General features: G+C 43.2%; 1 protein-coding gene across 1 annotated transcript in view; it reads right to left on the reverse strand.

Annotated features, from left to right (window-relative positions):
* Nucleotides 1-13,458, reverse strand: part of LOC111974470 (granule associated Rac and RHOG effector protein 1) — a 55,291-nt gene that overhangs the window by 9,934 nt on the left and 31,899 nt on the right. Inside the window, exons 3-4 of the mRNA XM_024002176.2 lie at nt 12,192-12,466; nt 10,052-10,058 (exon numbers count right to left, since the gene is read on the reverse strand). Coding sequence (XP_023857944.1) covers nt 10,052-10,058; nt 12,192-12,466 — 282 coding nt within the window. The remainder of the gene's footprint in view (nt 1-10,051; nt 10,059-12,191; nt 12,467-13,458) is intronic.

The following is a 13,458-nucleotide window of genomic DNA, read 5'->3' on the forward strand; positions in this document are numbered from 1 at the left end:
AGGGCTGCCATAGTTGAAATACGTAGGAAGTAACGCTTGGAGATTGGGATTACTGGTTCACAGGAACTCAAAGTTAGTGTATTCTCCGATCATTGATCACCTGACATAGCCTGTTTCGTCTAAAACTTTTGTTCTGTGATCACGAGAGAGCGACTAAGTGCGAGAGACAACATAGTTGACGGAGCGTTGTGCAAGCATTCGGCAAGACCGCTATTACCTTCTCTACACATTGTTATTTTTTGTTCAGCTCTGAGGCACTCTCCTATATTTGAGCCAGTGTGTTGGTGGAAAATACGCTTTGTTGTACCGGACTACCTGATCATTGGTCTGGGTTTTGACACTCTGCCCCATGCTGAGAAGCAAAAGTCAACTGAGTCCTGGCATCTTCGTGCGCTCAGTCTGGAGAGGTATCACTGCTCGCCTCGAGTAACGATCAGACACAAACAATCGCTGAAATCCGTTCTGGGAGGGGCTGGGTGGGGCTACGACGGTATGTTAGCTCTAGGAGCAGCGCTAACTCCTAGCTTGAGGAACATCGTCGTTAAGTTTCGCATATCCTGTTCTACATTTAGCGCTGCGCGCGAGGCTCTGTGTCGAACTGCTCGTCCTTCAGCCGGAAGGTGCTGCTAAGCAAGGGTACGCATCGCAGATGGGCGGGCGCGGGTGGCTGGGTGATGAGTAGCTGCTCCCGCGACAAACCCTTGGTAGGCCAGAGCAGCATGGACCAGAAGGCCTTCGGTTGGCTCAGAGGAATTCTGATAGAGGCTACGCCTTGGGATAGTTAGTGACAATGGACAACGTTGATGGGAGGTTCGGCGGGTGGGGTCGAGTAGATTTTCCGATGTAGCAAGGTCATATCCAGCTGCGACTACCGTACCGTATCTCTGTAGCTGTAAGTCAGGTGTCTACATAGAACTTCGCTGTCACTCTGAATTAGGTGGAGGTCAGGTAATCCAGTCAAGGGCTGTTCTCACCTGAGAGGGGAGAAACATAATCTAAGGTTACAAGGGGACCAGCACTCTTCGGCAATGGTTTCATGCGAAAGTTACAAGTCAGCTCACGCATAGCGTCTTTTAAGATAGTTTACATGTGTACACGCAGGGGCATGACGACTAAAAATCGCTAACTAAGCTTATTTACGAGAGATATTAAGCAATAAAGCTACACCAAGGTATTTTCTGGCACTCCAGAAGGCTGAACGAATGGCAGATCAAATCGTCAGCAGCAGCTCAGAGTAATATGTGCTTTCTTAGGAATTTGATACAGAGATGGTACTAATATGGAGCGAGACGAATGCCTGTGAGAACACACTCAACCTAGTAGAAGTCACTCCTATGCATAGTTACTCCTTCCACTTAATTGTGCAATCTAAAGACGGCGGGACGTATACTATAATAATCTAATCATCTAGAAAGTGTTCAGTATAGGGGCCAACGGTAAGACCACTAGCACCGCTCCACCTCACCAACAGGACCAGAGGGGCCTAGTGAGCAGAGTCGACAGCGGCTCTCTGAGTCGTACTCCTCATTCTTCCTGTCTCGCATAGGGAGGACATGGTCGTATTGGAGTCTGCGCTATTCGCAGTCGAGGACATCATCTCGAACAGTCGAAAACAATACTATATCATGTTAACAGTAACACGTAGCATATCATACGCATTGCTCGCATACTATACTTTTGCTACAATAAACTCTATGATATGGGTCTTGTTATTGTACCTCGATTAGACTGTCGCAATCATTTAATGATGAGGGAATGTGAGTTCAATGGTAGCTATGTTTGTGATAGAATGTCATGTCAGCTCTAGGTGATTTTTGCCAAATAGTCACATGATGCTAAAGGTTAGCTTGAGCTGATAATAACATTAATTAGCATATAGAGAATTTCCTATGCGGGTAAGTACTAAATACTACTGTCACATGTGAGACAGCTCGCGCATACATCTATATATTTATTTGGGCTGATCTCCTTGTCTAATTGAGCGATGCATGAGCGTGCTTGAGAAGTGCACGAGGGCAAGAAAACGGACAATATGATTCAAATCTCCTCACTGACAAAAACGATCATGTGAGCACATGGTACATTACTGTTACCGTACTAACTATGGAGCCTCGCAGAGGAAACACTTGTTATTGGGCGCGACTTTCTATGTTCGCAGTGACTAGTAGAGTATCATGTCAAACCAACAACATGCAATGAATCTCAATTAACAGTTTACAGAGTAGTCTGTCTCGATCCATGCACAGCTTCTACATCGATAATGGCATCTTCACAAATTACGAGTAGTTGTACGTTGTGTAGCAGACATTCTTACAGGGGATATTATAATTGGCCTTGTTTAAATTTTATGCGATCTTAAGAGACTGTAAGAGAAAGGCAAGATTACTTGGAATAAGAAAATTTATGTGTTCGCTTGCTTTGGTAAAGTCCCATGCACACTTACAACTGTCCGTCAAACTAAGACACGTTAGAATAATAGAATAATGTGAATATAGGATATCGAAATAAGATCTGTAGGTATCATGAATGATATAGGAATCTTGCTCATACGTTTTCAGAGTAAGCATCAATTACTTGTCGGCTCATAAGGCAATGCATAAGATCATAACACGTTGAGTGCTGAAACAAATAACATTATCCCACGCTTCCAGATATTGACCTCCTGCTAGTAACCTCTAGGTTCCAGTAGCTGTCCAGTTCTTTGATAAGTTGCGCAAATGCAGATCGGTCATGGGGAGACAGTGGGAGGGTTCCAGATGCAGAACAGGAACGCTCAGACCTCTGTCATTTATATAGGCAGGTGTGATCCTCAGACCGCCTGCGTCGAAAGTCTCAGCACCGAGAGTAGCCGTCACAAGCATAAGACTAAGACGAAATAATCCTATTACAATCACGAGCCAACAATCACTGGCACAAATTGATTCAACTACAAGAATCTGGTAGCACATGAGACAGAGAGAAGCTGATATGAGAAACGAGAGCGAGAGAGAGTGGCGAGCTAAACATAGGCCCACAAAAAAGGAGATTGCCATTAAGATATGTTGGTGTCATAGACATTATATGAATTACACTCTCATGCCAGAAATTAGGCGAAGTCCCCCCTCAGCTACCGCCGCGCACCCACCCCCCTTTTCTGATCTGTCTGCGACTATGGTCAAGGGCTCCTGTAGTAAATTAGTAGAGAAGGTGGTCTCTCTTCTGCGTCGCAAATAGTCAGCTACCCCCTGTCTTCTATGTTATTTACAGTAGCTCATAACTCAGATGATACAGAGTCATCCATGATAAGAATCTGCGTGTTTAACAAAGAGACGCAAGTCGTGTTTCACTAACAAAGGTTTGTTTTACACATCCGCCGTGTTAGCATTGTTGGCGGGTGGATAAGATACAGCTACCATGGCCAGCCTAACCTGGCCCTAAATTATTAGCATGGATGTTACACGCAGGTACAATAATACAAAGTACAGTACCGCTGAGACTTGCTGCTGTTTCTTTGGTGCGGGGGGACTTCGTATTCAAAGTGAACAGGCCCCAATAGATCTGTTGAAGAACACAGCATGAATCCCATCGCTTTACCCAGGATCTGCCACCGGAATGTTGGCTTTCCACACTGTCGCTCTACATCTGGGAGTTTGTCTTACACCATGCGTGGCCTGGTCCTGGAGAAATAGAAGCAGGAAGATCCTATACAATATATTTAGTCTCATCATACTTTTCGATTTAACACCTGTTCACCACAAATCAAAGGATTTCTAGTTAGATACTCTAGCACTAAATTTATGCAGCTGGCCTCAGGATGTTATAATATGTATAGGAGGCTTCAACTTAGCAGAGGCTATTCACTGGTAGAGTTAGATGATCCTGTTTGCCTGTGCGGCTAGATTTATAAGCTGATAATTGTACAAATTCTTTAACATATCCACAATCACTTTCATGAAATATTCTCAACTTGCTAGAACAATTCGTTATAGAACGGAGGAAGAATGGAAGCAAAGAGACGCTAGCTAATAAGTATGTAAGACAAATACAACTATATAGACCGCATTATACAGCTTAATATTAAATGTGGAGAACACTACATAGAAGTTGTTGCGAGTCTAATTAATGAGACGAAAGATATTCTTAAGCTGGGTGAACTTGGCTGCTCCTCTGTATGTACTTAACATTAAAATTAAAGCTGCTTATAGTATGACACAAGTGATCTCTGACCTGAGATTCTATATCAGTAATCTCGCAGCGCCGCGCGCCGGGGGTTGCACGCGCGAGGGGCTGCGCGTGAGCAGGGCAGAAGCGGCTGCAGTTGAAGGGACCAGAGGGAGGCTCGGAGGACAGGGGCGACAGTCGAGATGGCCACGGGCGGGGGGTCATCAGCGCCCAAGTCTCAAGGACAAAACGTGGTCCTTAATTTCTTATTTAATGAGCACCTCGCCATAACAGGTGTGCCTGCAGTTGAGTATCAAAAAAGCGAGTGGATCGGTGTGAATAACGAGCATACTTGTGTTAAATTGCTTGCAAATAAGGTCAGCTAATCGCTCGGATACTGTTATAAGATGTGGCATTCCGGACTATGACAGACAGCGTGAGGGGCGACCAGGATACTTTGTGATTATAGCAGGCCCATATGGTACGGTGATTTAATGGAGGTGGCAAAAAAAGATGCACAGATCTATAGGTACACCTAATTTCAAACATACATTTGTATTGGGATATAAATCGATATCTGTATTATGTCTATTCATACGATGATTTGTTTTTGTTTATCGCACGACTGTATTTAGTTAATCTGTAGATGTCTATATATTAGTAGGGAACAAAATCGAATAGCACTCGGGGTTTATTGTATACTGCAAAATGGAGGACCATCAGGAGGAGAGTGAGTTTAAGCCTCGGATAACATACAATAGACACTCTTGCAACACTCATAGGAATGTTATCTGTATATTAGCAACTAATGGGACATATACAACAAAAGTGTTGTGTCAGAAGCAGGTAATATAAAGGGGCAATATCAGCTGTATAGTAAGAAAGCTCTATAATGTATACGATGTTATAGTATCTTGCTCACTACCAGAACATGGGAAAACAGGTCCTGTAAATAGTCTAGTGTGGATTGTTTACTTTTACATGACGATTTACTTTACGAATATTTTACTCAGGCAATGAAAAAAGTGTTCAGGTGTGTAAGATATTGTAACACGTCATTTAGTACGCGACTTCTCTCACTGATATAACGAAACCACAGGAGTATTATTGTATTTTCAAGATCCTAATGACTATTGGAGGAATTGATTACCATAGTTGAACATTATATAGTGTATTAGCCAGCTCATGTATATCACGTAGCAGTGTAACCACGTCCTTTCCTCGATCCCTAATCTTTGGGCTTTCGAACGAGGACACATGACCAACAGTCGCACTCTGGAATTGACGACAGGCGTTGCCGTACTCATTGACTTTGCACGATATTAAGGGGGATAAACTGTACTGCCAAGTCAATATAGTAGCGAAGTTGTACAATTCTGAACATGCTGATTCAGGTGCAGAATAAAGCATGTTACATAGTGATACATATATTATGGGCGCTGGAATTTTTGTCCAGGGAGATCGTTGTATCACCGTTTAGACGGTCTACGCACATTGTGTATCAAGATGCGCGCTTAGGACCAGCGCGCTAGATGTAAAGACCCTACACATAATATGTGACCATTAAACTAGAGGAAGTAAGTTGTAGTCATAAGGCTTCTTGATAAGTAATCGCCAGAAGTAGACTCGTAGACTGGGCTAGGCGTCTAAGAAAGTCGCTGTTTGAATCAATGCTTCTGAAGCCTGCTGGTGGCTAATTCGTACAGCTATACGCTTCGCAGACGTATGGCTGCTTAAATACGATCATAGACTATAATCATTCCAAATTAGCAACACTCATGAAAAATTGAGACGTGGGATCAATGATGGTCGTAGTATAAATTATGCGCGGAACGCATAAAATTGTATTTAAGACAAGTGTATGTTGTTTACACAGTGAAAATCACGCGCAAATGTTAACTGTATTTTATCTATATGGTTGGCATCTCATGATATGCATCTAGGGTCCATATCGCCTGTCTACACTTTCGGCACTCTCACACATACAAGTGATGTTAAAGAGTCATCAGATGTACGTACCAGACAAGTGTGGCTAGAGGGGCAATTTCAGGTGTGTCAGCAAGAGTCACTAGCGCGGGGGCCACCTAAGGGATCTGCATACTGGAAGATTGCTGGTTGGGCTTCGAGAGTGGGTGGAGGGCTCACGTTTAGGTAAGCATACCGGCTGGCACTAAGTTCAAGCGGTTGTGGGTTCATTGAGGAAGCCGAGACGTATTGCATATGAAGTGTTGTATGTGCATTCCAATTGTAAGGTCGGCTTTTCCACTTGGAATAGACTAAAAGAGCTGTCAAGGAAAATATTCATTCGTAGAAAATATCTAGCGCCATTGACTTCTCTCGCGATGGCAATGTACGCAAGAGATAGTCGACACAATTTCACCTGGTTAATTGTCACTGCTTAAACCTGGATTTCTTTCTCAGCTAATTATGATGAGTTTAAAAAATATATACTTCTGTGTATTAGATGTTTATTAGTTGACGGTAAGTCGTGCAAGATGATTGTGCCTTTTTTTCTCGAATGTCGCATGTGTCAGAAAACTACTGTATATTGGTGTTCTGAGTTAAATGATCCATCCGTTGGTGGATAATAGTTGGTTCTTGTTTAGTGATGATGATGTCTTTTCCAGCACGTACTGACTAATAGGCAGGTAGGCGAGGCGATTGGTAATGCGCCAAAGGTATCTGGCGTGAGCAATAGAATGACGTCTGACTCCTGGGTGCTGTGAATCAGAAATGTAAACGCTGACACATAGATCCTTATTCCTAGGTAACAGAGCAAATTGCTAGAGATTATGTCATACGGCCATAATCAAGTAACTCTGGAATGTGTGCATGGTTTAAAATATCATTAGTATTTGAGTGATCGAGGTAGCTTAAGCATGAGCACTATGAATTAGGTTTATTTCGTGTTAAGGCTGAATAGCAGCGTTTGAGAGAGCAAGACGAAGATTCGCTTTGTTCGGCAGACATTGCGTCGCAGGCAATCATTGCGATGTGACTAATGAAGCGGTAGCGTGAAGGGAGCATGCGGTACGCAGCATTGGCGGACCTCATGGGTCCTAACTCCAGGCGCGGTAAATGTTCGATGACAGTGTGACGTTTAAATCATAGGTGAGAATAGCTTGATTCGAATGATTGTTGTCTTTTTAGTTATGCTATGGTATAATGCCATAGTTGTCTGTCTCTAATTTGCAGGGTGTTGCTTGAGCTCACTGCATTCGCAGTGACAAGGCAGGTTCCTCGTTGGAAGTGGCAACACAGGAGTGCAAGGGAGTCGGTTGAGAAACAGACCTGGTAAGGTTGACAAAGAGTGTCATATGCACGTCATGGCAGTTGCTAGTGAGATACAGACGCGCTTGAGATGACAACAGATTAGAAATACTCACAACTTTAAGAGCATGAGGTTAAGGTGAACATAATCTGGTCGTCACTGGCCCCTGAAAGTGCAGTTAATCTCCAACGAGCTGTTCTTCAATTAATCTATTCAGGTTGATACTAAACAAAGGGGTTTAGACCGATCATCTAGGGATAATGGATCAGGATTGTAGCTCCTAACGATGACAGATATGTCTATGTTTAAGTTATATCGAGGTGTTAAAAACATTAATAAGAGAAAAAAAATTTATGTAGATTATTATATAGGTTATTAATAACTTGAATGAAAGGTTCAGTATGGTAAGCAAATGACGTGCGGCCTGTCTCAAAATCTGAAGGCGCTAATTTACGAGAGATTGTTTTATGAGAACCTGTCGCAATCGGCCTAATTAACAGGACCCGGAGCAGGGTTCGATTGGAATAAGAGGTATATCCTGTCGGGAAGCTCACGTGCGTACATTGAAACTGTTAAACACTTTGGTGATAGAGCTCTCACAAAACGTAAGAGGAAGTGTATGGGAAGTTGCAGAACTGCACATTCAAGGCTCGTAGTGTCTGTGCGAAATCATGTTCCATTTTCTCTCTCTATGTCTAAATAACTGAACTGATCTTCTTGTCTTTTTCAAATATGCAATAGGGAGACCGAAACAGCTCAGAGGACAGACAAGAGCATACACAAAGTGCAGCGGACTTGAGTGACGTGCGCATTGTGATAAAAAAGGTTGTCTAGGGCTACGCGTTATAGTTTCAAGGGTCGTAGATGAATGTGCTGTATTAATAATTCTTTAGAATCTGGTCGCGTCATACATAATATATTGTGAGGGCAGAAAAATTGGACTAGGAGTAGTCGTAGTTGCAATTATAGACAGAGTTACAGTGTTACTAATGATTGTTACTGGTTCTACGCAGAGACTGGCGCGGAGAGGTCACATATGTGTAATAGCTGAAGAACCAGAATGCAGGAGTGCCTCGACCTTTCTAGCTCCCAACGTAACGCGCATTCGATGGTGACCCATGGCACGATAGTAAGATTCTTAAATGAGTACATCTTCACTCTTGAGAGATATGCATTCGATATGCTCTTGGAGCAAAATAACATCAGACTCTCCACAGTACTCCGCACGAGTAAGTCAATTTTTTGGTACCAAAAAGTTTGGCGTTTGAATAAGTGACCTGAACTAAGTGAGCTTTCACTCAATACTGTCCCACTTGAGAGAGCATGCACACTCCTGAGTGAATTCCATGTTATAACGTGGTCAGCCTCAACGGTCGTGCATCACATTATGAAACTTCTTTAGGAACTCACGTTCAACACACAAAAGTGAGACCTATGCGCCAGCGTTCTTCGAGAGCTGAGTGTATGAAAGGCCAGGGTGGATTCGGCGTAAGCTATGCGCGAGAATAAGAATAGGTAAAGAGAGATAGATAAGCTGATGGTCGACCTCCTCTAGGTGAATGGCTGATGCACACACCCAAGTTAAAATGAGCAGGACAATTCATTTCAGAGTGATTTTGATTCTATGGTCAATGAGTCAGATACACATTTATGGTATAATGGTAATAGGTTACCTGCAGGTGCATACGAGTCTTATGCTCAATGTGTGTGAGGACTGCAAGACGCGTGGATGTCGGTTGAAAGACACACAAGTATGAGATTGTGGGGTAGACCGCCAATTACATGCAGCAGGAGAGGTGGATGTGCAGAATACACACTGTAGTGGGCAGCGGAAGATGGTCTGCATCTCGACAGCCTGCTGGGCCTGGAACCAACTGAGGAGGTCAAACCTACATAGTAGAGAGCGTGTAGGACACAGGGGCAGACAACTAGGGGTTTAGAAGACCAGGTTGGATTCTGCCTTATCAAGCAGCTGCATTAATTCCAGGCGTTTACACAGTCCACGGTAAGAAGCTGTAATACGCTGTGCTTAGAGTAACTACCTGTAAGCTGCGTCCACAGATTTGGAGATTGAGGTGAAGGCAGCCTTCAGTGCATAATTCACTGTGGAACTTCTAGGGCTGCTTTATAGCCTGGCAAAAGAAAATATAAAAAATTTGCTTAAACTCAACATTGTACGTAAGTCGAGCTGGCTTTTTATTGCTTCATTCAGCCTTTCATACTGCAACTATCACACATTGATTTGAAGCCGCCTTGTGCTGTAGGGCATATTGACCCCAGTCAGAGAATGGAACTCCTATTTCATATATATGGGTGGCAATACCTTTTTGACACCAGAGCCCTGATAAAAAATTTGACTTTACAGGGAAATCAGGAATAGAGGCTCTGGTCAAAGCAGTGCACAAGCTATGAGTTGGTATGCGAACAGTGTGGTCGAGTTTTTTTCCGAACATTGACGCAAGGCTGTGGGTGGTCCTGCGGGGAGCATCCATCTACTGTAGGAGCATTGTCGATCTTCATCGGTTGAGCTCTTAGATATGGTGATATCAGGAGGATGTTAGGGGGTTGTTTGGAGGCAGAAGAGCTGCACTGGACCTGGATGCCTGCCAGGCAGTCCAATCACGTCCCTCTCCCTCAGACGTCGTGGCTGGAAACACAAACAGTCTTAGGTACATAGCAGTTTAGACAAGCGATCACATACCTAGTACAACTTAGACACCAACTGCATCTGCATTAGCAAGCAATGTACAGCAATATGCATGAGAGATGAGATTCAGTGTTGTATGGTAAAATGGAATAGGTAAGTAAGCTAGCATAACATAACGTAAAGGGAGTAAACTAACCCCTAAGTACACAGTAAGATGTTAAACATAAAGGTGGTGTACTAGAGTTATCAGGCTTGGGCTCGGAGTCTGATGCGAGTCCAAATTTGATGACTTGAACTAAAATAACTTGACTGATTATTGAAAATTATCTAGGCGGGGGGGGGAGGGGGTTCAGAGTGGGTCACGAGTGTGAAAAATACATATACCCTACCATTTGGATTTTATATACCTTCACCCATTTCATCTGGTTTCTAATATAGGCCTACGGTATTGCACTAAATTGTCATCTCAAAAACATCTCATCTGTGCTTCAGAACCAAAAAGTTGCACATATTGATTAATGACCAGACAAAAACAGAGTAGGCCTATGTTTGTATTATCCAGATAAAACACTGTTTAGAAATCTACTACGGAGGGATCTTTGCCAGAACAATAACAGGCAACCTGGAGATTTTCATATCTCAGATAGGCCTAGTTTGGGTGGCTACATGTTAAAAGATGGCTGTAACATCGCACTGCATTCAATATTATGGGATGAAGATATAACATTCTGGCAAATTAATTACGGTATTTGTGAGGAAGAAAAGGGCTACCCAGTTGGCAACTAGCAATTTAGTGCAATACCGTAGACGGCTCTCCAAAGTGATAGCGTGCAGTGCAGACAGACCATGCTTTCCATCCGATCCTGCAACCCCCGCTGTATACAGGTAGGCAGTATGATACTGCTTGCTCTGGACTCTAGAGAAGTGACATCCATACCTAGTTGATATTGGCTGCTAACAATGACTTTCAGCTGTAAATGCAAAATGTGTAAAACACAGTTTATTTCTGTATGTTGCGTTTGAAACTGCATCACCGTTTATGGCTGTAATGACAAGCTACATTGGCGCAGGCATTGTGCGTGCATGTACATGCGTGGGGTCACGAGCTTTGAACCACTGCTTTTTGGGGGTTGCGGGTCAAAGTTTGAGAACCAATGAGCCAACAAACAGATTGACGATTTGCTGTAGAGCTATAGGATTTGGTGCAGTGCAAATGTCAAACTGTATGGAGAATGGATTTCCATAAATATCCTTGATCACCAAACAATTAACTGTTTACTTTGCAGGCTTTAATTACTAGCATAGGCGTACTGGTTTTTCGGTTTGGCATGTCAAAATTGCTTGAAATGTATCATTTATTTATGAAGCTTGCATTTGGAATTTGTTCAAATTAATTGTTACATAATCAAAGTGTGTTGTAGACAAAATAATGGAAAGGGCTCTCTGGTAGCCTCGAACAGACATTTGTATTTGAACATGTATAGATTACATATTTTTACTTGACTCGCCTAGCACTTAGAACGCACGACTTGGACTTGATTTGAGACGTTACCCGTTCTAGTTGTGACTACTTGAGACTCGGACCTTGACTTTAGACTTGCTTGTGACAACAATAATAGTGACTTGGTCACACATCTGGTAGATTGTACATTTCAGAACAGTGTTGGGCCTAGATTTGTGAATAACTACTTCTATAGAGGGAGACCGACCGCCTCCCTCTATGGAAACTGCTCAACAGTGCAGTGAGGCCCGGCCTGGCCCAGCAGGATATCCAGCCCCAGTCCCTCCAGGGCTTAACAGATCAATCAGGCCACTCACGATTCTCCATTCTGGCTCCAATGTACAGAGCAAAGCTCCAAATGTGCCGGGGGCTGTTATTAGCTACGGGATTAGCCAGCTAGCTCCGCTCACAAAACGGCCTCCATTTCAGTTATCTAAGGTTTGTTTGGGGATGTGTAGGCTTAGCTTAAAGTGGAGGAGGGAAAACTAGCAATACAGGCTCATATACTGTATATACAAACTTCTCAATGGGAAATAGGAGGAAATTGTGGCTGGAATGGTAGCTGACTGCATTTCATAGGACTGTATAACAGTCAGCTTGTCACGTTTTGAACACATCCTATTTCCACCAGCTAGTCACACCATGAAGCTCCTTGGTGAGTCCTGGGGGCGCCCTGGCCTCCATGTCCAAATACCTCGGCTGCACCCTTCCATGATCGTGAGGCCTCCTCCAGCTCCGTCAGGGGCCCAGGGCAGGAGCTCTGGGAGCGGACATTGCTGCGTCGCTCCTGGGCCTGGGCGAGGGCCTCTGCCAGGCACGACTGGGCCACAGGCTGCACCTTCTGCAGGGCCTGGGATAGGAACTGGAAGTGCACCTGCATCACTGTTAGGAAGCACCGACCCAGCACCTGGAGAGAACACAACATTCAAAGGTTGTGATCAGGACAACATAGAAAATCAGGAACACTAGTCTATTGGTTTGGGGGATTAGTCAAGGTCAATGATGAATGAAGTGAGACAAGGCAGAAAAGCAGGAATTCACTATAATATCAACAACAAAAATCACACCCCTGACAAGATTACATTAGTGGGAGCCTTGATCATTCATCATTGTTTTCTAAGAACACTGGTTCTCAAAGCATATGGCCTTAGCATTCCTTGTTTTTCATTACTCAGACACTGTTACTTAAGTGATGTTGGCTTCAGTGACTTGGTTGTTTAAAAGTCTCCTTAAAAACAATTACATCTTTGAGAACCCTCAGAGTCCTCTTAAATCAGTCCTAAATAGAGTCACATGTATTGCATCAATTTACTGCTTAAAGATGCTCTTGTTTGAGGAAAACCCAGCTTGAGAACATGACATTACCCACAAAAACAACTTGTAAGAAAGTACATTGAAGGGCTATAACCCAAAAACAGTTCAAGGCTGGATAAAGGCTGCATTACAGTGAGTCAGTGAAGAGAACTGTCTATTTAATAGTGCAATTTCAACTGGTTCATATCACTAGAACATTATGGAAAACATTTGACAGGCTAACATTGTACAAAAAAAAGCCACAGCTCAAGTTGTGGCAGGATGAAATAAAAAATGTCTCTATATCAAGGACATGTTCTGCTTGATAACACGTCCTCTCATTTTCCACACAACTACACCAGTCTACAGTGCAATGTTACCCCAGCAAATAACTTTCTACCATAATTGGGAAGCTCAGTTTGTGTTATAAAATCAGTCTACTCAGAGTCAAGGCCTAGCACTGTAGTCGTAAAGCACAACAAGCAATGCTTACAACTGGAAACAAAGTTTGCTCTTCTCCTTCAACTTAATAGTGAAGCAGATTTTTCCACATCATGATGGCACCGTTCCAGACCCTGTGCAATGGGTGATTCATATAAACAATAA

Source organism: Salvelinus sp. IW2-2015, linkage group LG15 (assembly GCF_002910315.2).
Source record: "Salvelinus sp. IW2-2015 linkage group LG15, ASM291031v2, whole genome shotgun sequence".
Lineage (NCBI taxonomy): Eukaryota > Metazoa > Chordata > Actinopteri > Salmoniformes > Salmonidae > Salvelinus > Salvelinus sp. IW2-2015.